Here is a 25,781-nt window from a genome sequence, read left to right on the forward strand (position 1 = left end):
TCAAGTTTTACAGCTAAGGAGGAAAAATTCCTAACCTCAAACCACCCTCACGGGGAAAGAGGATCTAAAGAGGGTTTACTGAGAAGCAGACTGGACTAATTCTCTTACAGTCTGTACCCACATAATACGGTGCTTAATGTGTGGCTCTCGTTGTATCGCTGACAGTCTTCTGCAGCCACTCTTGAGAAGCTCTTCTAAACATCTCCCCAGCACCACCACAATCTAGCACAGTACTTAGCAGAAAGTACTGTATCGGCTTTATATATACTTGATTATTTGGTTGAATTGGTCTTGTGTGTACACACCATCTCCTAGCTTCTCTCAGGAGCTAGCTATCAAGTAGTATTTTGTACCTTTCACTATTTCTCTGATTGCATGTCATGCTATTCTTATTCTTTAAGGAGAGATATCCAAAAAACACAAGGGCTTTCTGTCTGTAGATGCGGTTCAACTCACTCAACTTTCCCGATATTGATCTTTTGTAAAAAAAAAAATTTATGTAATATGCATTACAGGAAAACTTACGTAACATGTCTGAGTAAAAAGCATAGCAGGAATACAAACACGAATGTACCTTCTACCTGTATAGGAACCAGAACATGACCAACACCGATCACATCAATCTCTAAATTCCTCCTCTAACCTATTCTCCTGCCTCTGCCATTAGTTTGGTAATGACCACCTTATTTTGTTTCTCATTCTCTTGTAAATATTTTATCACACGTGTACGGATCTCTAAACAATATATTGTTTACTTGTGGTTGATTTTGAACTTTATTAAAATGGTATGGAAATTTCTTTTCCTCTTTTTTTTTTTTTTTTTTTTTTGCAGTACGAGGGCCTCTCACTGTTGTGGCCTCTCCCGTTGCGGAGCACAGGCTCCGAACGCCCATGGCTCACGGGCCTAGCCACTCCGCGGCATGTGGGATCTTCCTGGACTGGGGCACAAACCCGTGTCCCCTGCATTGGCAGGCGGACTCCCAACCACTGCGCCACCAGGGAAGCCCCCTCATTGTAGTTTTGATTTGCATTTCTCTAATGATTAGTGATGTTGAGCATCCTTTCATGTGTTTGTTGGCAATTTGTATATCTTCTTTGGAGAAATGCCTGTTTAGGTCTCTGGCCCATTTTTGGATTGGGTTGTTTGTTTTTTTGATATTGAGCTGCATGAACTGCTTGTAAATTTTGGAGATTAATCCTTTGTCCATTGCTTCATTTGCAAATATTTTCTCCCATTCTGAGGGTTGTCTTTTCGTCTTGTTTATGGTTTCCTTTGCTGTGCAAAAGCTTTGAAGTTTCATTAGGTCCCATTTGTTTATTTTTATTTCCATTTCTCCAGGAGGTGGGTCAAAAAGGATCTTGCTGTGATCTATGTCCTAGAGTGTTCTGCCTATGTTTTCGTCTAAGAGTTTTATTGTGTCTGGCCTTACATTTAGGTCTTTAATCCATTTTGAGTTTATTTTTGTGTATGGTGTTAGGGAGTGTTCTAATTTCATTCTTTTACATGTAGCTGTCCAGTTTTCCCAGCACCACTTATTCAAGAGGTTGTTTTTTCTCCATTGTATATTCTTGCCTCCTTTATCAAAAATAAGGTGACCATATGTGTGTGGGTTTATTGATGGGCTTTCTATCCTGTTCCATTGATCTATGTTTCTGTTTTTGTGCCAGTACCATACCATCTTGATTACTGCAGCTTTGTAGTATAGTCTGAAGTCCCGGAGCCTGATTCCTCCAGCTCCGTTTTTCTTTCTCAAGATTGCTTTGCTTATTTGGGGTCTTTTGTGTCTCCATACAATTGGTGAAATTTTTTGTTCTAGTTCTGTGAAAAATGCCATTGGTAGTTTGATAGGGATTGCATTGAATCTGTAGATTGCTTTGGGTAGTAGAGTCATTTTCACAATGTTGATTCTTCCAATCCAAGAACATGGTATATCTCTCCATCTGTTGGTATCATCTTTAATTTCTTTCCTCAGTGTCTTATAGTTTTCTGCATACAGGTCTTTTGTCTCCATAGGTAGGTTTATTCCTACGTATTTTATTCTTTTTGTTGCAGTGGTAAATGGGAGTGTTTCCTTAATTTCTCTTTCAGATTTTTCATCATTAGTGTATAGGAATGCAAGAGATTTCTGTGCATTATTTTGTAACCTGCTACTTTACCAAATTCATTGATTAGCTCTAGAATTTTTCTGGTAGCACCTTTAGGATTCTCTATGTATAGTATCATGTCATCTGCAAACAGTGACAGCTTTACTTCTTCTTTTCCAATTTGGATTCCTTTTATTTCTTTTTCTTCTCTGATTGCTGTGGCTAAAACTTCCAAAACTATGTTGAATAATAGTGGTGAGAATGGAAAGCCTTGTCTTGTTCCTGATCTTAGAGGAAATGGTTTCAGTTTTTCACCATTGAGAACGATGTTGGCTGTGGGTTTGTCATATATGGCCTTTATTATGTTGAGGTAAGTTCCCTCTATGCCTACTTTCTGGAGGGTTTTTATCATAAATGGGTGTTGAATTTTGTCAAAAGCTTTCTCTGCATCTATTGAGATGATCATATGGTTTTTCTCCTTCAATTTGTTAATATGGTTTATCACACTGATTGATTTGTGTATATTGAAGAATCCTTGCATTCCCGGGATAAACCCCACCTGATCATAGTGTATGATCCTTTTAATGTGCTGTTGGATTCTGTTTGCTAGTATTTTGTTGAGGATTTTTGCATATATGTTCAGCAGTGGTATTGGCGTGTAGTTTCCTTTCTTTGTGACATCTTTGTCTGGTTTTGGTATCAGGGTGATGGTAGCCTTGTAGAATGAGTTTGGGAGTGTTCCTCCCTCTGCTATATTTCTTCCAGAGTATGTTGACTGTTCTTGGACCTTTGCTTTTTCATATAAATTTTAAATTGAACTTGTCGAATTTCTCTAATAGTACCATTGGGATTTTGATTGAATTGCATTAAATCCATGTCACTTTGAGAAGGATAACATTTTTATCATACTGAGTCTCCCTATCCTATAAGTATTTAAGTAATCTTTAGCATCATCAATAAAGTTTTATAATGTTTCCTGCATGTGGATCAATTCCCTGAGCCTATGCACACAGCCACAGTGTGATGATAGTGGTTTTAGCAGGGCTCTCTTTGACTGTCTCTTGCCCTGGTCTTTCTGTTAAGCTGTCTGCCTCTTTTGGTATCACACCCAGCTAGTAGACTCCACTAAATGCCAGCTGATTGTTCTACTGCTTTTGACAATGTTCTACTGCTTTTGACAATGTCCTGGGGCATGAACTGCTTCAGAGTTCAATTATGTTTAGGTTCCTTTGCAGAGATGGCCATTGAATGCAGTCTTGAGGTTTGTTCTGATCCCAGAGGGCTCTTCTTAGTTGTCTCTTTCTTGGGCTCTCTCTGGTAAACTAGCTGGTCTGCGGTTTAGCTTCTTGCTGCATGGAGCTACCAGCCTCCTCTTAATTACTTGCCACCAAAATATGCATTGTTTTCAAGAGCACCTTGAAGTTTGAATTTTCTCACACTCTTCCAAATAAAATCAGTTCCTCTGGGGAGAACTTCAGAGTTCTCTGTTTTAGTGGACTTTTCTCTCCCCCTGGGCAAAATCTCTGAGCCAATGCTCAAGCTGGGAACGGGGACTGTGTGCCATGTCTTTCAGAGTGATACCCCTGCTTTATAAGCAGGGTTCTGGAAGGGGGCATTAGCTTCTGCCTCTCAAACTGCCTCTCCTGGCATGGAACCCCCATGTGAGCTGTGTGAGCTGGGGCGAGGGTGGCTGGGGTCTCAGCACTCATAGCCTCCTGGATCTGGGATACGGCCTCTGTCCTATGAACAGTGTCTGAAAGGAAGAAAGGAGTTCCTAATCTCTCCAACCTGCAGGACGTACTTATCTCTAATTTAACGTTTGCAACATGAAGCTAAGGAGGATGAGAAATGCTGGCAGCTTGGCTCTCCCAGGGAGATCCATAGCATTTTTACTAAGATCTGGGGGAAGAGTGAGCTCCACCTTCTTGGCCATGCCCGCCCAGGGTGGAGCTTTTGTCATACTGAGCAGGGTGGGAGAGGCAGCAGGTCATGGCTCAGGTGCCACTGACTCTTGCTGTTCCTACCAAGATTTAGTAGGTTTTCTTGAATAAATGTTTCTTCATCTGCTGTATTCCCTTCAAACGATTTCAAGAAACTTTAAATTGTTGTTGTCTAAAATTTTCACAAGTTATCGTTGTTTCACGGGGTAGTAAGTCCATAGGGCTCCTCATACTGCCATTTTCCTGGGGATGCATTTAAAGGCTACTCAGGTTTTCAACCATCTAATGTAGAACAACTCACCTGAAGAAGATAATTAAAATTTTAGTGTGATAAACATGAATGAGGTGAGCACAGCACAACATGGGAACACCTAGGAGAAACTCCTAACCAGTCCCTGAGAGGATAAGCTTTCTAAAGTAGAACTGAATTGTGAAAAATCAGGGAAAGAATTAAGAAGATGAAGATGAAAATAGGAAGAGTGCTGCTGATGCAGAAAAAAAGCAAGTGCAAATGCGCAAAGAGGAAGAGAGAATGTTAGGAAGTTTTATCACTGCGGCACTGGATGCAAAAGAAAGAAGTTGTAGTATTTGGAAAAATAGGCAGGAGATCCCAAGGTCTGGAATGCTTTGTGCTGGGAGATTCCCGCCCCCCCGCCCCGAAATTCTTAGTGTTCTTGTACATTCTGAGCCTTCTGAGTGAAGATGCTTGAATATAAGTCCTAAAGACAGAAAACTCTGAAGAGGTTTAGAGACTTATCTCCCCTGGAGCCATTTGCTTGCATTTCAAGGCTGTAAAGGAAAGACAGAGACCCTCCTTTCTCCCCTCCCCACAGAGAAATTTGTTTACATTCCTTAGATGGGCAGATGTGCCAGCTGCTGCATGTAAGCGCCAAGTCTCATAATTTGAGGGTTCCTCTCTTGTAGTACAAAGCCTGCTGCACATACAGGTGAATATCTGGCCCTCACTGTGTAGCCTGTGGGGAATTGGGGCACCAGGGAACCAGAATTAACAAGCTCTATGAATAATAAATGGTCTGTTCTCTGGTCTAGAGGTCTGGTGTTCCTGTGTGTGTGTATCAGACCCTCACTTTTGGACTTAATACCAAATATAAAAGCATTTGAACTATCAGCTAAAGACAATCAATAGCTATGAATATTTTTAAATATCTGTTTTCTGTTAACAGAAGTAATCATATTTCCTATACAATATTATAAAGATACAGAATACAGAAGAAAGGATGAGGCTGTATTAGTGGACATGTAGAGAATGGTGTAAATTAAATACCTAGAAAAAAAAAAAAGACTCTGTCACTTACTTTGACGATTTGATAACACTAAAGCATTACTGTTAAAGTTTTAGGTGTAATAATAGTATTGCGGTATGTCAAAAAAAAGAATATAATTTTTAGAGATACATACTGAATTATTTACAAATGAAATTATATGATGTCTAGAATTTGCTTCAAAATAATGGGTGGGGAAGGGAGGGATGCATAAAGGTACTGATGAAAAAAGCCACGAGTTGAGATTTTTGAAGCTGGTACTGCGGCTGATGCTGGATAAGGCACCCAGATGTCTCAGGAATGACTTACTCTTCTGGCTGCTGGGAGTGCAGCAGCAGGTGGTCCTCAGCTGTCAGTCCTGCTTGGGGGTTGTCTCAGCGGAAGAAAAGCGCCCTCATTAAAGGTCATTTCTTCTCAGGGCAGCCCACATTCAATGACTGATCACTGTAGGGGCCTCAGCCCTCTCTGTAACTTGGTACCCTTCTCAAGGGCTATCCCAGGTCCACACCTCCCATGTGGCTGCTGAAAGCCTCTGCTGGGACTGCATCTCAGCTCAGTTTCTCCCTCTGCCCACTTCTGCTTTTTCCTGTCCGTCTTTTTCCTTAAAACACTCCCTGATAAATGTCCTGCAATCTCCATCTTGGAGTCTACTTCCCCAAGAACCCAAACTGCAGAGACACTTTGACATCATTATACTATTCTCTTTACTTCTGTGCATGGTCAAAAGTTTCCATAATGAACATTTAAGAAAAGGACAGCATCAGACTGGTTGTGGTGGATAAGGGTAAAAGTGACAAGTTTTGTCTAGGGCTCCGATTTTGGAGACTGGGTGGCGCCATTCACTGAGCAGGTGATGCAGGAGGAAGAGCCATTTGGAGGGCATATGAGGAGTTAGTTCTTGCTTTTTTTAGGATTTTACTTTTTTTCATCATTTTAATTTATTTTTTAACATCTTTATTGGAGTATAATTGCTTTACAGTGGTGTGTTAGTTTCTGCTGTATAACAAAGTGAATCAGCTACACATATACATATATCCGCACATCTCCTCCCTCTTGCGTCTCCCTCCCACCTCCCCTATCCCACCCCTCTAGGTGGTCACAAAGCACCGAGCTGATCTCCCTGTGCTATGCGGCTGCTTCCCACTAGCTATCTATTTTACAATTGGTAGTGTATATATGTCCATGCTACTCTCTCACTTCGTCCCAGCTTACCCTTTTCCCCACCCTGTGTCCTCAAGTCCATTCTCTACATCTGCGTCTTTATTCTTGTCCTGTCCCTAGTTTCTTCATAACCATTTTTTTTTAAGATTCCATATATATGTGTTAGCATATGGTATTTGTTTTTCTCTTTCTGACTTACTGCACTCTGTATGACAGACTCTAGGTCCATCCACCTCACTACAAATAACTCAATTTCATTTCTTTTTATGGCTGAGTAATATGGGGAGTTAGTTTTTGAGAGGCCAAACTTGACGTGCCTGTGGGGAGCAGTCTGGCCTGGACATGGACTATCAAGCTAGAGGTAACTCTAGGTAATGATGATGATAATGAGTTATATTACCTTGGTAATAACTCTAGGTAAGGTAATGATGACTTAGAACATCTTTAATGACCAATACAAACTTCACTTGTGTTTACCCAATTATAGCTGAACGTGTTAGAACCTCGTAGAATGGGAATTAACCCATTGATAGCAGGCACCACATTCTAGAATATTTCTATCACCTACAGGTCTCAGAATAACCCTGTCTTAGTCTGTTCAAGCTGCTAAAACAAAACACCATAAACTGGGTAGTTTACTCTTCATGGTTCTAGAGTCTGGAAGTCCAAGACCAGAATACTATCACGGTTAGTGCTAGCTGGTGAGAGCCCTATTCCTGGTTGCAGATTCCTAACTTCTCATTGTATACTCACTTGGCCAAAGGGGCGATGGAGCTCTCTGGAGCCTCATCAACAAGGGCACAAATCCCATTCATGAAGGCTCCACCCTCATGACCTAATCACCTCCCAAAGTCCCCACCTCTGAATACTGTTACCATCTTGGAGGTAAGGTTTCTACATATGAATTCTGAGGGACCACAAACATTCAAAACATCACAAACATCTTAGACTCAGTCAACCCTCGGTAATTGTTCTTTGAATAAATGGATTTCATTGGAAAAGCTAGAAAATGGTCCTGTTTTCCCCATTCCATTCCTCTGATCATTTCTTCTCTGGTCTCTGTCACACAAGATCCTCTCCTACCTTCAATCATGTGAGTTGTCCTTGTGCAAGCAGAGTGCAAGGTTTTAGGAAAAATCAAAGATGAATCAGATAGGAACCTCACTCTGAAGGAACTAAGAGTTTGGTAGGGGAGATAAGACATGCATAAATGAGCACAGAACATTGAAAAAAAGAAAGAGAAGTAAGAAAGCAGAAGGACTAAAGGTGAAGTTCACAGGGATGGCAAATACCTGCAGTTGCATTTGCCTACAAAGAGGAAAAGCATCTACCCAGGCTGTGCTGGCTGCTCTCTAATTTGCGATGTTCGTAGCTTACTTCAGTTAGGTTTTTGCTTTAAATACTCTACTAGTAGGCTGGAGAATTAGGCAACAGCTTATAATGGCTTACCCCAAAGCTTGTCCAGTACTCCTATTAGAGTATGTCATAAGCAGTTGTGTGTGGAACCATTAAAAAAAAAAAAAAAAGCCATTTTAAAGAGCCAGTAATATTATCCAGAAATATATGGAAAGGATCTCTACATAAAAATGTTTCATGTTTTAATATTTCAAAGATCTCTAAAAAATATGACTTAACAGCGTCCTAGACTACTTGTCAGGCTATATATGATGTTTCTCAATTTTAAAAAATGCTTTTGTGATTAACATTAAAGAACCCTACTCCTCCAATCCCCTGGCCTGCTCTCCTCCGTGAAGAATCACCAGTTTACAATGATTTATTAAGCATCCATAAGACCAAAAGAGTTGTAGTATTCTCCCTAAATAACACCTAATTAAGTACAAACATGGTGACTGAGGCTACAGTTCAGTTTTTATTAGGAAAAAAATATTTAGAACACCTCGGCCACTTGTTTTAAATGTTAAAATTAAAAGAGAATTTTTAATGTCCTACTTTTTAGGAAATTCTATTTGAGAAAACATGAACAATGGATTTTCCTGAAAAAAACCAATTTAAAATAAAATATAAGATGTAGTCAGCTGTGTATATACAAAAGCGAGGTTATTTATTCTAAACAATAGCTGGCTCCGTACTTTACAACAAACTGCGCAATCATAACCTAATTACAGGAGACTAAATTTAATGCCCCAAGCTTTTCTGTTTTCCAAACTCACCTCCCTTCTTTCCAAAAAGATTATCTTCTCCCAAAGGATTCTCAGGGTGCAGACACACAATAAATTCAAAAAACACGAGAAGCAGAAAAAAACAAAACAAAACAACAATAAAAACCCACCCGGGGCAGCTAGTTTCCATTTAATTACTTAATCAAGCATATCTCAAAGTGCTTTATTTAAAATAAACGAAGCCTTTGAGTACCTTAGGGGGAATATGTTGAAATGTACACACAACGTCTCTGTTTTTGATAAGATTAGTAGATAGGACTAATCTTTTTAAACTGTTGCGTAGTTACGCAATCTGTTAGGCGACCCCTCGACATTTCTCTGTTCTACAGAGCACAGCTTAACACTCCAAAGCATCTGCTTGGGAGTTCGGAAGACAGCTCTACCTACAGCAACACTTCACTTCTCCTTCCCTCAAATCTCCCCCCGCCCCGCAAACTCCAACATCCAAAACGGCCAAGTTTCAGTAAGGGCTGGCAGGCGAATCGAGCAGATCACGGAAGACAAAGGGCAGCGCGGGGCCCATGAGCCCCCGCCGGCCCTTCCGTCCGCGCGCGCGCGCATTCTAAAGCCGGGCGGGGCGGTGCCTCCACATGCGCTCCCACACGTAGGCGGGAGCCCGGAGCAGCAGCCACACGCGCCACTCCTGCCGCCTCGCGCCGGCCCCCAGTCCCCGGCCGCGGGCGGGGCTGGGGCTGCGGTGCTGAGCCCCAGCACGTACTGGGGCGTGGCCTGAAGCGCGGCGGGCGGGGTTTGGAGAAGTTTCTCCGGGCGGCTCACATTTCACATCGTCATCATGTAGGCACCAGGGCGCCAGGGCCAGAAGTGGTGCCGGTCCCTTCCGCATCCTTGCTGTTCTCCCCGCTGAGGGTCTGATCACTGCCGCTCTCAGGCACCTGTCTTTCCTCTCCGTGCCGGAATGGAGCCAAGACAAAGGAATAAAAGAAATTAAATAGTACAAGGAGATCGGGTGTCTGAGCAGCGTCTTGGATAATGCCGTCCACTACAGGTAAGAATAAAAATTATGTCCAAACCTCTTAAAGATGTGAACACAACAAAGCTCCGAAGGTGTTCATAGGAGGGTAGAGGTAAGGTGTAGTTTTTGTTTTACAGGGAGACTTTCATTTCACATCCTACAGATTGAACTAATTCTCTGTAAAATGATCTGGGACAACAGGCTCAGCGCTATTTAAAGGGAGGAAATATGAGCAAAGTGGTTAGTGGCAGACTTAAAAAACACCCCAGTAAAATTTTTTTTACATTTTTGTTGGTTCCACATAGCAACATGTTTGCAAAGGTTTTATTTAACCAAACACCGTTAAAAAAAAAAAGATTTTGTATTATTTGCAACTTGTTTTTGACGTTGCTACATTGGAAATTTGAACTTTTGGAATGTTGACGTTTCTGCAAAGCCAGTAACTTTAAGTTCATCATTTTTCCATTTTAGAGGTTGTAGGGGGAAATCAAACTTTAGAATGGTAGTTGTGAGGTTAATACAAACTTACAAGAAAATAAACGTGTCTAGCATGCTATTAAATCGAACAGCGCTGACAGAACCATACCATATATTCATCTGGCCTTTTATAGTTTATCAACATGCATTTCATATACCACCTCATTTACCTGAGTTAATGTCTCCGTAACCACACACCAAAATCTCTAGCTCAAACTCAAAACCCACTAAATAGCACCAGAACACCTCTTTTATTCATTTCCATTTGCCTTGCCATTCCTCTCATAGAACATCCCCTCAGTGTCCTCTATGATTTCATTACCATCAAGGGACAACCACTCTCAGTTCCCTACACCCTCATTGCTTTCTATTTGCCATTTAAACAGTTAATGGGAAAAGGGGTAAGGTTCTACTGGACTGGCTAGCACTTCACCAGCTCAGACACTCTGAATCATAGGCCATCTCTCCAAGACTGTTTTCTCATCTACAAAATGAGATACAGGTACTATTTCATAGTGTTTTTTTGAAGATTGTGAGATAACATGCAAAATGCTTAGCACAAAGTCTAGCATATAGCACTTAAAGACATTAGATTCATTTTAACTCCTAATCTAAAAGAAGTTGTACCTACCAATGGTAGGCTCCCTGGGGAAATCTTTTTCAGTTCCAGAGTTAATAGTGAGGCTTAGAACAAATGAACAAAATACACTAAGCTCCTTTGCCATACTTTTTTCAGATGTGAAAATAATACTGTGGTCATTCACTTACAGCACCGCCAGAGGAAGAAGTATAGGCATTCATCAGGAAGGGAGACAATACAGGACTGTAGCTGCTGGGGTAGAGCTATACTTGGCTCAAGGCATTATAAAGACATTTGTTACGGTCTCAAAGAGGCTGGCACAATGCTGGGAGGAAAGGCTGGTTCTGCTATTTAAAACAGCTTCAAGCACTCCAGGGGACTTATTTTCTGAATGACCAAGGGGTGGATACTTGTTTTCTCCCAGCTTTACCATCCTTTAAAGTGGCTTTCTCATCTAAATCATTGCTCCACAAGTCATTTTCCTACTCGTGGTCATTACAGATCTGACCATTAACTAATAATTGAAAACGATCAACTTCTAGATTTCAGCTTAAGTTAATTTGCTAACAAAATGAGCAGAATTTTAAATTTCAACCCGGGAATATTAAGCAACTACTTTATTCTAAAATACCACCTCTAGTACTATCTGTAATTAAATGCAGAAGCACTTTGGATCATAGTATTTGCAGTGAAATATGCCCCTAAAAACTTAGGTTGAGTCTTAATATTGTAAACTTTTGTTCCCATATTTTCATGTAACTGTAATCAGATTTTCTTCATTCTAAGATAAAAACAGCCTCCTAAGATCTGTGGCTTAATTTTGTCCAGGATATTTTGTTCCTCTAACCTCAGGATACAGGGCCTAAGGCTCTGGCACTGCCTATGTAATTTGTCCATAAAAATAATTTGCTGTTACTTCTAGGAGCAGGGATTCACTATCTCTTATTATATCTTTTTGTGCTGTCTGATTTTTTAAATTTTAAGTAGGAATGTATTACTTTTACAATCATAAAAGAAATAACGCTATTTCATTTTAAAAATATAGGGAAAAAAGCTATTTAAAAAATTTTAAATATACAGTATCATTAAGACAAAAACAAAGCAACGTTTTTCTAGTTTCATATTAGAGTCAGAATACCTAAGTTTAAATCTTCGGTCTGCCACTATTACCTTTAAGGCTTGGACAAATCCTTTATCATTTGAGGTCTAAATTTCTTTATCTGTGAGTGACAATAGATCGGAGATCTTTAGAGCAGGGGTCCCCAACCCCTGGGCCACAAACTGGTACCAGTCTGTGGCCTGTTTGGAACCGGGCCCACAACAGGAGGTGAGCGGCAGGTGAGCGAGCGAAGCTTCATCTGTATTTATAGTCGCGCCCCATCGCTAGCATTACCACCCGAGCTCCTCCTCCTGTCAGCATTATGGTGAGTTGCATAATTATTTCATTATATATTACAATGTAATAATAATAGAAATAAAGGGCACAATAAATGTAATGCGCTTGAATCATCCGAAACCATCCCCCACCCCCCAACCGTGGAATAACTGTCTTCCACGAAACCGTTCCCTGGTGCCAAAAAGGCTGGGGACCGCTGCTTCAGAGGAACTTTCTAGCCCATACAACATTATGTAACTATAATGTTCAGGATTTGCTTCATTCATCCCATTCATATTAGAACATTAAAATTTTGTTTTACTTTAATAAATTAAAGGTTCATAAATGACAAGTTTCTTTTCTAAAAGCATACTTTTCACAGTGGAACATTACGGTTTGTTATTATTTAACATTACATTTAGGGACACAGTATAACTTAAGGTGATGGCAATACGATAAATGTAGAAATAAACAAGAGTAATGTAATATTCATAAAATACTTAAACTGTTGGTAAACAATATTATGAGTTGGAGGTGTTAAAGCAAATATTATTTTAACATAAAAGCTGATCAAAGGGGGCCTGGTCCACAGAAGATGTTTATTTGATGTAACAAAACAATACAGTTAGTGTTAGATCCAACCACAAAGAGCAAAAGGAATGAAAAATTTGTACAATGCACATAGAAAAACAAGATGTTTACTGTGACAACTATATATTTCTAAAATAATGCTTTTCTAAAATTACTCAATTATTGAAATCTATATGAAAACAGAATGATGTTAATAGCGACAAAGTGCATAAAACCAAACATCAAATTTCGAGCAAATTAACATACTAGGCAATTTTGCTAACAAAGCATGATTTTTTTCTTGTTCACAATCTGCTCAAAATACCTTTATACCAACATGGTGGGCAGAACATTTAGGTTTAATATCAATTACACAATATTAGCATAAACTTCCACAACTACAGATAGGGTATTGTTTTCTTTTGAGCTGGCAAAGTGACTACAGAAACATCAGATCATTTCTCTGAATTGAGAATTTTATCCAAATAAATGCCACATACCTTCCAGATATATGCATATCTTTCTATATCATGTAAATGGCTTTACCCATTTAAATAATAAACCATACAAGCATTTAAGAATCATTATTATATGATTAACAATGTCATGTTCCAGGTTTAATAATTTCATAGGCCAAAAAAAATTTCTTCTTAAAAACTAGTTTTATAAATGCAGAATATATTGCATGAGTAACTGCTGGTATTTTTTTAAGAAAATATATTGTGCAATTGTGGCTACCATGTACTGCTGGCAAATCATTACTGTTTATGTAAAATGTGAAAAAACTGAGTAAAAATTTTTCAAACTCATCATGATGAAAGGTTACTTGCCTTCTTAAAAAAAAATTACATTGGCATCTTATTAAAAATAATTCGATAAGGGACAAACTCCCTAGCCCAAAATAAATAAATAAAAAGGTGCATTTTAAAAATGATGCTACTGCAATGCAATGGTTTAAATACCAAAGAACTGTGAAAATGTGCTGTGTGTGATCTGGCATTAAGGAACATACTAAAAAAGAGCATTAATGTAAATTAAGTAGAAAGGGGATCAAAATTGAACTAACCAAGTTTGTGCAGTATTTGTAGCCAGGCTTCTAAAATTAGATATAGAAAATATAAATAGACTGCTTTAGGTAATGAGCCACCAGTGTCCAAAAAAAGGAATGAGATTATGAAAAAGCTCAGTTAACTTGATCCAAAGCTCTGAGTAATTCTTCACCCTGCAGTAGGTTTCTGCTGCCTTGTATAGGAGCATTAACTTCACAATCATAACTGGTCAGCTGTGGTAATCCACTCTCATCCATTGATTGCCCCAGCAGTCTACATGCTAAATCTGAAAAACAAAGATACTTAAGTATTTATTCATCTAATCCATGAATATTATTAAACAGCCACTATGCACTAGGTATTGGGGAAAATAAGGCAAATAAGCGCTAGAAGGGTTTTAGTCTATTAGGCAAAACCACAATCGTGTAAACAAGAAAGTGCAAAAAATTGTTACTGGTGCTATGTCACAAATGTTTAAAGGTACCTTGAAGGCACAAAGGCGTGATAAACCAATTTAGAAAAAGGCATTAAAATGTGCAAGCTTCAGCTTCTATTCAATATTGATAGCACACAGACTCAGATCAAAGATAATTACTAAAAATTCATAGTTCCATCTTGAAATAGCTATTACTGATCAAATAAAATGCAACCTTACTTTTTAATCCTGCTAAGGAGTGAAAATCACTCTCAATTGGAGTAAAGCTCCTAAATAAAAGTTTCATATATTTTAATTCTCTTTGTGATGTTCAAGGGCAGAAAGAATAAACTAACCAGAGGGTATTAAAATAATTGTCTTTTGCTCCATTCCATTCTGTTCACTAGATTTGCATCCTTTTACGCGTTTCCAAGAAAGTGATGTAGTAGTTGCACGATCATCTGGTTGCTGTAATAATGTTCCCTAAAAACAGTAAAGTTATTTCAATTTTACTATGTTGAATTTTTTTTAAGTCAAAACTTTGAAATCAGTGTAAGTTTGCTAACAATATGTGGGCAAGATTCTTAAATACTGCCCTAAGTTATTTTAAATTCTTTTTCTTCATACTACTTCATACTACCGGTGAATTCATTTGCCGGTCATTATGACAGCTACATGTGTAAATGCTTTCCTGTTAATTTGGTCTGAAAATATCAGTATGGATTACACCAGCACTGACTGTTCTGTGGGTAAGAAGGGAAAGTAACCTAAAGGGAAGAGAAAGAGACTTGGTGGTGACACTGGGTGTGGAATGAGGGGAGAACTGTACTTACTCAAAATACATCTCTAGTGTTTGGAATTTTTACACCAAGACTGGATTCATTAAATGTTTGTATTTTTAAGAAAGAGTGTGTACAAGTGAAAAAAAACAATGTATAACTTCTGAAAGTGTAACATTAGTATTTGGAAGATACAAGGAGTTACCTATATATCTAACTTAGAAATAGCACATTAGCTAGAATAGAAAAGCAAACATACTGTCACACTTACAATTCCTACTGCTTGAAAAAGTGAGCCATCATGTTCTATTTTTCGCTTTCTCTGAGCATTCTGCAAAGCTAGTATCTTTGGACTTAGTTCTTCCTCAGGAACAGTAGTTCTGAAAAATATTTTTTAATAAAAATATGGTTGTTTTATTTATTTAAAAAATATCCAGTTACTTTTCTAAAATGAAATATATAATGCCTATTTTCCAACATTAAGGAATATAATGTTATACATAAGAGAACCGTCCTGATTACTAAAGTTTATTACCTTGAAAGCCCAAGTTCATTTTTTAAAACAAAATTTCCTAAAATATGCATTTCCCTATTTAGAAAATAGAACTGAACAGAACTAAATTGATGTCAAAGAGTTAAATATTGGCCTTTCATCCCACCTAATACACAGATATTCTTGGGACTACTGTAATAAAAGATTAATTTCACATTTGTGTTACGCTTTCAGTTTATAAAACATTGCATGTTCATTAGTTCACTGTAGCTTCACTCCAATCCCCAAGATAATACAGGTAATATAATACACATTCTATAAATGAGAAACCTGAGGCTTGTTAGGTAACTTGCTCTGTTGCTAATTAGCTGCAGATATGGAAGTACACTGCAGGTCTCCTGATACCCAGTCTCCTTCCCAGTGATCCTCCCACTAAGCCATTTTGCCCTCAGTATTGATCTGGTTATCAAACTTGATCTGCATCTCAAATTAATACTAAATAGTGAAGAACTGTTTTATGTGTCAAGTACATCGATTTTGTTATATCTGTTTCGCCTTTTCAAGAACCGCCCGCCCACCCCCAACATAATCACAATAGCTCAAAGTTGAGAATGGCATATGGGTAAGGGATGTACTAGTTGAGAATGGCATATGGGTAAGGGATGTACTACTCTAACGGCTCTCCTACATGCAGTCTTGTTTTGTATTTTTAAAAAATTCTATGAAACCGTCAATATATAGACAGGCAGATTTTTAAATTTTTATATAAATGTTACCTCTATTAAGCGTAACTCAGTCTATCATGTAAATATCATCTTAGTAGTAGTACTTTTAATGGTTTATTTTTAATCTTTGCTCTAAAAGCTGCAAATTGTCTGGTTTACCGTAGCACTTTGATTTTGCAAATTACCTACAGAGGTAGTAAAGAAAAAGCCTCCATATAGTTCTGAATGGTTAAGTTCATAAAGTGTTTAGTACATACTATATTGGAACTAATGTAAAAAAAATTGCTAAAATGACTAGATGTTTGTTGGACTTTGGTTTTGACAAGTACGTAGTTATTCAGAAAACCAAACAGCCCATGGTTCTCTGTAGCTGTAACTGAAAATTACAGATCACTGCCAATTCTACTGCTATGTTCATTCTTCTCTCCATCTAATAACCATTTATTGAAGCAAGTGCTACATGTTAGGTACTGAGTTAAGTATTAGTAACACAGAAATGCCCGAGGCACTGTCACCTCCCAGAGGAGCTCTAAAGTCGGTTGGTGATAATAGTAAAACAATAATGTTAAATACTTCTTTGATAATTTAAAGCCCTAAGATCTTTTCCTAGCTCTGGGAAAAGGCCTCTCCTAGCATTCTAGGTCAAAGCAGTGATGCAGGGCAGGAGAATAAAGCCATAAGCTCTGGCTATGGCAGTGCTTTTTCCTATTGCTATTGATATCTGACTCAGTCTAGGCACTGTAGAGGAATCATTCCTCTCCTCCACACACTGCTCCACTAACTTGTTTCCTCTGACTACAGCCTAAATTTTAAATGTGTCAAATCCTATTACAAATTATACACAAAAATTATAACTTAAAATTTGGATAGTGTCCATATGTTTGCTCAAACTAGCTCCATAGAAGCAATGCCATGACACATGCTTAGATTCTTGTTATAGCTTTTAAAAAATACTTAACCTATGATATAGCTAGTGTTCTATAAATAAAAAGGAAAAATAAAAGCAATTTATAACTGTACATCAATTTTTTTTAAATGCTTATAAATATCTATATTGAATACTGAGGACTGAAGACCATCAAGTTCAATTTGGATTGGAGAACTGGAAATACCCTTAAGTTGGAAAGGTTTTTTTTCAGGTAAGCTTAAAAAGAGCTCCAAGCTATGGAGGCAAGTAAGGATAGTTAATGAGTCTGATTTAAGCAATTACAAGAAACTGGGCCAATTTTTGTACATTTACAGAACTTACTGGCTGGATTTTATTTTTAGAGGTATTAGAAGACCCTTCTACTCCTACATTTAGATAAGTGATATGACTATAAAGTAATACACAAGCTAATTTAGAAATGGTTTTTTGAGTGCTTGTTTTAAGTTCAGAATTTGTACGTCAATTTTACGTTCCTTAAAGCATATAAATCAGAAAGTTTGCTACATTTAGAAATAATTTACCATCATACATGTTTCCTCAAAAATAACAAACTATAACTTTAATGTTACATATAAATACCTTTGACTCAAAGCGACAGATAACACATTAGGGCTTCTTGGATGAGATTTTTCTGTCTGTTCTATGACTCCTTTTCCTGCTCTGTTTGGTGAGGCTGTCCGACTTCCAGTGTCACTATATGGTGATGTTGTGGCACAAGTAGTTTCTTTAGGTACGTGGGGAGGAGATGGAAATGCAATCAATATTTTAATGTCTTCCATACCATCTTTTGTCACTGTTTTTAATTCATCAGTGGTGGCTGTGGTAGTGTTGGTGGTTATAGGAGGTTCCTGCATTTGAGTCGGCTGGAATACTGTAATTGTGCTCGCACTTTGAGGAGTAGTAGAACTGCTTTCCAATGGTGACAACTGGTCGAAGGAACGTAACTGGAAGTCATCATCCATTGGGATATAAGGAGCTAACATCTCCAAGTCTAAATCAGTGTCCTTTAAAACAACAAATACATGAGTTTTTACAATGGCCACACCATATAAAAGAAAAACAAGTTAAACCCAAAGCCAGTTTTGAATAATATATATAATAAACAAGTTCATATACCTGAGTGGAAAATGGATTCTTTGCTTCCGTGTCTTCAGCAAAAAGTTTCTCTACCAATTCCAACTTGAATTCATTGACCATATCACTATCCACATCAAAACAATATTCACTGGGACTGTTAGGCTGTAAAAAGAATTAATATGTTTACTTTTCCCTGAAGAAGCTTACATAAATGTTTTGCTGGTTGTTAGAATGTGAAAACCTAATCTCAGAGAATACACAACAAAGTCTGTCTCTTCTATCAAATTTTATCTAACTAGTGAGAAATGAGATTTCTTTGAGCTTACACTTATAATTCTGTCAATACATCCATTTCTAACTGTATGTAATATAACAGCATTTATAAGATTAAAAGATGCATTTATCTGCTTATTCTAAAGAATAAAACTCACCTAATAATTCAACTCCCAAATGGTACCTAACTGGCCAATAACCAGATGATATACTCACTGGAATCTGTGTAATGAGAGGCCATACTGCTGTGGTGATCTACCTAAAAATCTCACAGCTACTCTGGGGGGCAGGCGAGGATAGGGCTGGAGACTTAAGTTCTTTACTTGTATTCACCTTAATGAATGCAGTACTAGTTTAGTTTTCAGCAAGAATTCTAACCAAAAAACTATAGCTATGTATTCTAAGCATAAACTTTTGCTTCCCTCATCTTAACATTTTTGTTAGATTTACTTTTTATGGATTAAAAACAAAATGACTCGAACATTTTTGTGCTAGGCAAACTGAGCAACCAGAGAGTAGGATATATTTTCTAGAAGGCTATGAGATGTCAAATCTCCTACTTTTAGCTTGCCAGTTTGAGTCAGTAAATATTTAATGTAAAATAATATACCACTTTTTTTAGGCTTATTTGAGCCTCATTTATCAAGTCATAATATTCAAATCTGAGCTGCCGTACTCATGAGCATGTTTTTAGACATAGGAAGCTCTGAAATCAAATCATTCTAGATTGAGAAATAGAGCCCTATATGATACCTTCAGTCTTGGCCTAGCCTAGCCCTTAAAGACTATTTTTATTGTTTATAGAAAAACTAGTATCAAGACAGAACTTGAATTAAAAAGTTACTAAGTAATTTTTCTGAGTAAGACTTGGTGAGACTTTCATGTTACTCTTATCCAGAATGTCAAAATAGTGATGGAAATTGTGCTAAATTGGGCAAAGAGCTTAGAGTCCTTTCCCTTTTAAGCCTTGCTAATAATAAGCCCTTTGCCACTGGATAATTCTCCAACTCAAAGGGTAATATGAATGGGCTTAGATCATTCATAGGCACACAGTATTGTTCTCTGTGGATATCTAAGTTCAAGACTTTTTTTGTCCTACTGATATAAATACACACAGGAGCAACATATGTTTTACCTTTTGCCTTATGTTAAGGCAGCTCATTCCCATGTTCCTGACTGTCTTTGAGCCTAAAACATGGACTGAGGTCTAAGTCAGGCATAGCTTTTGTAGTAATTTTAAAAGTGCTAAAATTCATAGAAACAAAACTATGACATGTGGTTCAAATTTATATATATGTCCCTAAACATTAAAATCTGTAAGTTATCCTTTTCTTGTTCTATCATGACACCTACCTCAGGTGAACTTTGTCTGGTGCTTCCATCAGAAGGACTAGCTGGCTGATCTTGAATCTGGGGCATGGTGAAAGAAAGTTCCAGTGACTCTGGATTTGGTTCTAACTTTAATGCAACTTCCTGATTGAGTGCAGGGTCAGCACTACTTCTAAGTGGCTTTGGAGTTTCAGAGGCAGGTAATGGAGACATTGCCAAATTTATATTCTGTAATTTCTCATTGGATGAGGGGAGCATTACATCATTATACAATGGAACTTCCTCAAGTTGTTGTTCATCAGTTTCTGTGTCTGTAGGGGAAAAAATTAGTCAATTTAAAGACTATCTAGATTTCAACATATACAGAAATGTATGCCCCCTTTTACAAAAGGTTTATCTAGTTCACTCAAGTAACAAAAATGTTACCAAATTTTACTTAATCCGAAAGTCTGCAGATATTATGGTATAACCATAAGTCTAAGTTCTTTCCAATCCACTACTGACAACTTCTATAATCTATATAGCATAAAAACTCCTTCAATTCCAACCTTTTCATACCTTTTATTCATTAAAATTTAACATAGTTTGAAATTACAGTTTTCTTTTTCAATGTTTGATTTCTGGTATGACTGCTTATTTATCCTTTAATGCAACTTATGCCTACTGCAGTATACCTGCTAACTTGTGAAAAAATATGACAGTAGGCTATAGAAATAGCAGAGCTTATTAAAAGTGAACAATTAAAAGTGGGAAAAAGAAATACCTTAAAAACACTTTGAAGCACAATTTCCAACAATGTGCAAAAGCAGGAATGCTGAGAAATTACAGGGGCAAAGACCACAATGTCCAAATGATTACCAACAAAAAATGTTAAAGTTTAGGCAATTAACATAGTTTAGGCAATTAACAAAATAACTAAAGACCCACCATTGCTGCCAAAATCTAAAGATATGATTGTGTCTCCAGCAGCTGGGGCCAGCAAAGTTAAAGCATCAGGTTCCTTCTTAAGTTTATCAAAGAGACTACTTGTATCTTCTGATTCAACTTTGGTGAATAGCTGAGTCATTTTCATGTCTGAAGATTCAACTGGTTTGAGGACACATTCTGTTTGTTGAAGGGAGAAAATCAAGTCGTGCTGAATAATACCACTGTCAAAAGAGAGAGATTAGTAATTCTTAAATGAGCACTTGACACAATGTGGGGGGGAGAAGGACTCTGAAATGGCCTTGTCTCTCAAAAAAATTCAAAATTCTGTTTTATGGAAAGGAACATTTTAAGATGCCTTAAAACATCTCTCATGCCTACCTGGTCACATTCAGGGTTTAAAATACCAATATGAAATAAAGACCTATTAAAATTCACAATACAAGATAATTCAGGTATTTGACTAATTTCAATTAAGAAACTTCAGCTATTCCTTTGAGAAGATTGGTGGTGACAAAGAAATGTAACAGTCAAGTACATGTAGGACAATAAGCAGATCTTTTGTGCCCACATGTAAGGATATTGGCACAGAAGAACTCTTTGACATTCATATATGAAGCATGACCTAAGGATGGCCCTAGAATATAAAGATATATAAATGACAAAGGTCCTTCTAAGAGGGGCACTGTTTTTTCCTTGGTGGTAAGAAAATGATCTGGTGATACCACCTACAGGATAGAGTTGAAGAGAGATGATGAACAACAGCTCCATCTTCATGTTTGGCTTAATTTTATTGCTCCTTTAATCAACAAACATTAAGTGTTTACTATGTGAAATGAACTGAGGATACAAAGTTTAAAATATCTAACCCTTGCCCTCAGGAAGTTTAAAACCCATTGTGAAAGTATGTGTGCAAACAACTGAAATACAAAGTGATAGTTGCTAAAATGGAGAAGGTTTGTGTCACAGAGGCCAGTAAGCTGAAACTTGGACTCAAGTAGGATCTGTTAGACAGACTGGGATAGGGGAAAAGAAGGACATTCCAAGTGGGTGATTCTTATATAATGGGAAGGTCACAAAAGAACTCTTTTGCCTAATTTTAAAACATTAAAGGATGGTGTCAGAAGTGGCAAAAATAAAAACCAAATGATGAAAGTCTTCCTAAGAGAGGGGTGGCCACAGATTTTAGAAAGAAGGCTAAATCTACAAAAGCATGGGAGTACAGAAAATAATGACAAATGATGCTACGCAAGTAGGCAAGGGTTTATTTTGGGGGTGATAAAGGGATCTTTAAAACAACTCTAAGGAAAATGAGATGATCAGATATCCATGCAAGAAAACTCAGCCTGGTGGTAATGTAGAAGATGGACTAGAAGTGGGCAATTGCTTACTGAAATAGATCAAATGAAAGATTAGTTTATGATATCCATAATATTCACAAGCCAATCATCTAAGAGAAGAGTTCATGAATACACACGAGCCATGTGTCACACATACAGCCTTTTACAGTAATTTCACGTAGAATTTCAGTTAATCCTCATTTTAACCTTTTGAGGCAAGGATTCCTAAATGGATGAAATTCAGAGAAGTAAGGAGACTTCCCCAAGTCATGGAGCTAATGAGGGACAGAGGTATGATACAAACCTAACTATTCCAGGGCCAGAATTCTTCTTATAAAAATAACATAGCTGCCTTGAGATAGTTTATGCTGATAGCTGTATGACTAGAACAAATTAATCCATAGGAGATCTGGTATTTTTTTCAAAGTCTTTTAAAAAATGGGAATAAAAAAGGATGGGGATGAATAGCTACTGACGGTAATTAGTGGAATCACTAAAATAGCTGGCCTAGAAACTCAGGTCAGAATACTGAAAACCATAATTAGGTAGAAATGTGAAAATAAAATAAAATTCAGTGAACATTTATAATCTTTCTATAAAAGAAAAGAGAGTATTCAAAGACTTACTACTTGTTCCCCCCAAATATTTATTTTCCAAGCTTACCTCACAACATAATTTACACATACAATGCACTGTGGTTGAGAGTTCTTAGTGTTATATATGACAGTTGCTTGAGTTTCAACCCAGACATAGCCACCTCTTTTGGCAAGCATCCTGTACTGTCCTGTGGTGACTTGTCCTTTAGTAAACACTAGGAGTGAAAAGGAAAAGAGTCATGTAGAGAAAATAACTTTGAATTTTTAATCGAATGAATAGATGCTGAATGTTGATCATTGTTTTAGAAAAAAGGAGAAATGTTTAATAGAATCAGTTTTAACTGTTTAAATTGAGAGACAGAGAAAACACCCCAGGATAGCTGAAAATGTACCTATTTCATTCTTCTAATCCCCCCAATAAACTCCTTTCCTGCCAACCTTCACTTTAAATAAGATGAAAGCCAGGGATGAGGGACAGCAGCGACTAAAATTCCTTTAACTACTTACAGGTTGAAAGTATCAGAAATATTAGAGAATGAATAACCCTGATTCCACAGAGAACATTCAACAAAGTGGCACTGCTATCATTTCCTTAAATTCCTGCTGTAGTTTCCAGAGAACCAAAGATGCTTCAAATAGATGTGCTAGCATATTTGAATCTCAGTTGATATCATGCTGAAGTCTTCTGGCAATTTAGGCAATCTTAATTATTGATTTGGGAGAAAGTACTAGATAAATAGTAACAATGATATCATCATGAGTATTGGGACCCTGACTCTGGACTTAGGCCCGTTTTGCAGTTCAAGGCTAATCATGCTAACTCAGTGACATTCAGGCATTCCCAATCACACTGGGAAGTCATGTTTAGGTACAGATTAAGCAGGCAATTGAGAAATTCCAAAGTTTTACTTATCATGGGATCCTCAAATAACATTCATATGAGTAAAACTGAGCATTATGTCTTACGTCAAGTGTACCTGTTTCCACTAACTAGTGCATGATGTTGATCATATTTGCATTCATTGATTCACTGAACAGTTATTTTCTCAGTGCGTTCTTTGTGCTAACCGTTCTGAATACTTAGGTAAGAATTCTGAAAATGATGCTATATTCTATGATACATATTTTTTAGATTTTGTAAAATGCCAGGGTAGTTTTATATATCATTAAATGATTCTGCTTTAACTGGTATTGGTTACAATAAATACAAAACAAAGATTTAATGACCCAGATCACTTATGAAGTGGTTTATTAAAATGTGTGGTCTAGGAAGACTGGTTAATTTTAACCAAAAAGTTAGATATATAACCAAACAGTAGAAATTGCAAGAGTTAAATAATTAGAATATCTATACTTACTATCATGATGAGTTTTGGTCAGATGATCAGAGTCCAAAGCATGATAATATTCATAAATTGAGCGGCCCAAAAGTTCTTCTGGCTCGTATCCCATCAATTCTGTAATTCTGTTAAATAAAAAATGTAAGTAAGAATAAAAATGACAGAAACTAACTAATGAAGGACATTTTGCTTCTCCAGAGTAACTGATATGCCTTAATCTTATGGACAATTGAATTTTCAAAAATAAAGAGCATTCTTCTTTGTTTAGATAAACTTATATCTCACCTATAGTAACTCTACAGTTACTAAATGCAGCACCATGCATTTCTTTAAGCCCTAAGGGTTCATCCTGCTATTTAACCCTTTTATCTGTTACCTATTTTTATCATGTTTTATTGTACACACTTTTGCTAATAAGACAGTTAATGTAATAGATAGATATGAAGGTCTGCTAAATTAAATGATAAAAGCTTTAAAAGTAGTTAATAACATTTAATTTAAATTATAGACTAAACCCATAACATTATTCTACCATACAACCAGATTCCTTTTGTGTGTGTGTATACTAAATCAGATTCTTTATATAACAGTTCCTCTAGGCAAGGCTTTACACTTTGGGGGATCAATATCTACTACAAAATTTTAATATAGGAACTAAATAAATTCATATTTTGTTGGTTTGGGTAGATACTCTTGTACTTAGTTTTTGAAATTACATAAAATTATAGGAATTCATTTCAGATGAAACTGTGATATCAAAGTGAAAACGAACTGGAAAATAATCCATTTACCCATTCTGGTTCCCTGGCAGTTCCTTTAGAACAGAGACTAGATCTTATGACTTCCTCTAACCACAGTCTGAAATGGAGCCCATTTCATGAGAAAAAGAAAGCTGTCTTCTTAGCACCATGCTAAACATAAATATTCTCTCCTTTTCAGGGAGCAAAACATGAGTTAAGTTCTTTGATTTCTCAGACTTTAGGATTCAAAGGACTTTCTAACTGAGGCACAAGCAAAAGTTATATAATGCACTGTATCCAAAAAACCAGCTAACTCCAGAAAACACACAGGGGAGATATCCTTCTCCTAAAAAATGTATAAAACTAATACTGTTTGTGTTGTCATACCTTAAGGCAAGATCTGCCATAGTGTATTCCAAAATAAATAAACAGATAAATAGCTGAAAAAAACAGAAACTAAACAAAACTAAGCCAAAATCCAGAATTCTTTACTAAGGGATATCTCTAAACACATCTACACTAGGTGGCAGCATTACAAAGGAAACTACTGTTACAAAAACCCAAAAATCCTATTTCTTTAAATTATGCTTTAAAAATGATTTTAATTGGTCTCATATAGGTTATATGTTTGAATAAAACTCTCATGGAATTAAATTTTTTTCATTATTTAAACCTTTATATTCCCATATGTGCCTGGCGTTGTTCTAGATGTGAAAATGCAAAGGCAAAGTATGGTGAATTTTCTGGTGCACTTACCACAGTACTTATGAAATTATGTGGCAAGTGCAGTGATGGGAATCGTGCAGGAATCAGAGGAACCAGCCCTATCCATGATAAGGAATGGTGGCGGTGAGGGACAGCTTCTTATAGGAGACTTATGAGTTGAGTATAAAAGAGAGTCAAAGAGAGAGCAAAACCATTTCGGAAAGAAGGTACACTACAAGCAAAGCCAGAGATGAGAAAATGGTCAACACTGTACAGGCAACAAATACTCTGACGTGGTTAGCAGGGGGAAGTGGGGAGGTGAGGCTGGAGAAGTAGGCAGGAGGATGAGATTAATGAGAGCTTTTGTGTATCACGTTAAGGAGCTCTGATTTAATCAGATGTCAATCAGTGCTTCTCAATCTGAGCTGAGGTATGTCTATCACT

General features: G+C 37.2%; 1 protein-coding gene and 1 long non-coding RNA gene across 3 annotated transcripts in view; one reads left to right on the forward strand and one right to left on the reverse strand.

Annotated features, from left to right (window-relative positions):
- The first annotated feature begins 9,260 nt into the window (after nucleotides 1–9,260).
- Nucleotides 9,261–25,781, forward strand: part of LOC137222560 (uncharacterized) — a 35,726-nt gene continuing 19,205 nt past the window's right edge. The window contains exon 1 of one of the 2 annotated variants that reach the window (XR_010942494.1): nucleotides 9,261–9,655. This is a non-coding gene — a long non-coding RNA (uncharacterized lncRNA). The remainder of the gene's footprint in view (nucleotides 9,656–25,781) is intronic. The other variant, XR_010942495.1, reaches the window with a different exon arrangement.
- Nucleotides 12,635–25,781, reverse strand: part of HIF1A (hypoxia inducible factor 1 subunit alpha) — a 41,478-nt gene continuing 28,331 nt past the window's right edge. Inside the window, exons 7-15 of the mRNA XM_067733977.1 lie at nucleotides 23,911–24,017; nucleotides 22,620–22,767; nucleotides 20,620–20,840; nucleotides 19,717–20,003; nucleotides 18,130–18,252; nucleotides 17,593–18,017; nucleotides 15,139–15,247; nucleotides 14,445–14,571; nucleotides 12,635–13,959 (exon numbers count right to left, since the gene is read on the reverse strand). Coding sequence (XP_067590078.1) covers nucleotides 13,808–13,959; nucleotides 14,445–14,571; nucleotides 15,139–15,247; nucleotides 17,593–18,017; nucleotides 18,130–18,252; nucleotides 19,717–20,003; nucleotides 20,620–20,840; nucleotides 22,620–22,767; nucleotides 23,911–24,017 — 1,699 coding nt within the window. The 3' untranslated portion in view covers nucleotides 12,635–13,807. The remainder of the gene's footprint in view (nucleotides 13,960–14,444; nucleotides 14,572–15,138; nucleotides 15,248–17,592; nucleotides 18,018–18,129; nucleotides 18,253–19,716; nucleotides 20,004–20,619; nucleotides 20,841–22,619; nucleotides 22,768–23,910; nucleotides 24,018–25,781) is intronic.

The sequence above is a fragment of the Pseudorca crassidens genome, chromosome 1, assembly GCF_039906515.1.
Source record: "Pseudorca crassidens isolate mPseCra1 chromosome 1, mPseCra1.hap1, whole genome shotgun sequence".
NCBI classification, from domain to species: domain Eukaryota; kingdom Metazoa; phylum Chordata; class Mammalia; order Artiodactyla; family Delphinidae; genus Pseudorca; species Pseudorca crassidens.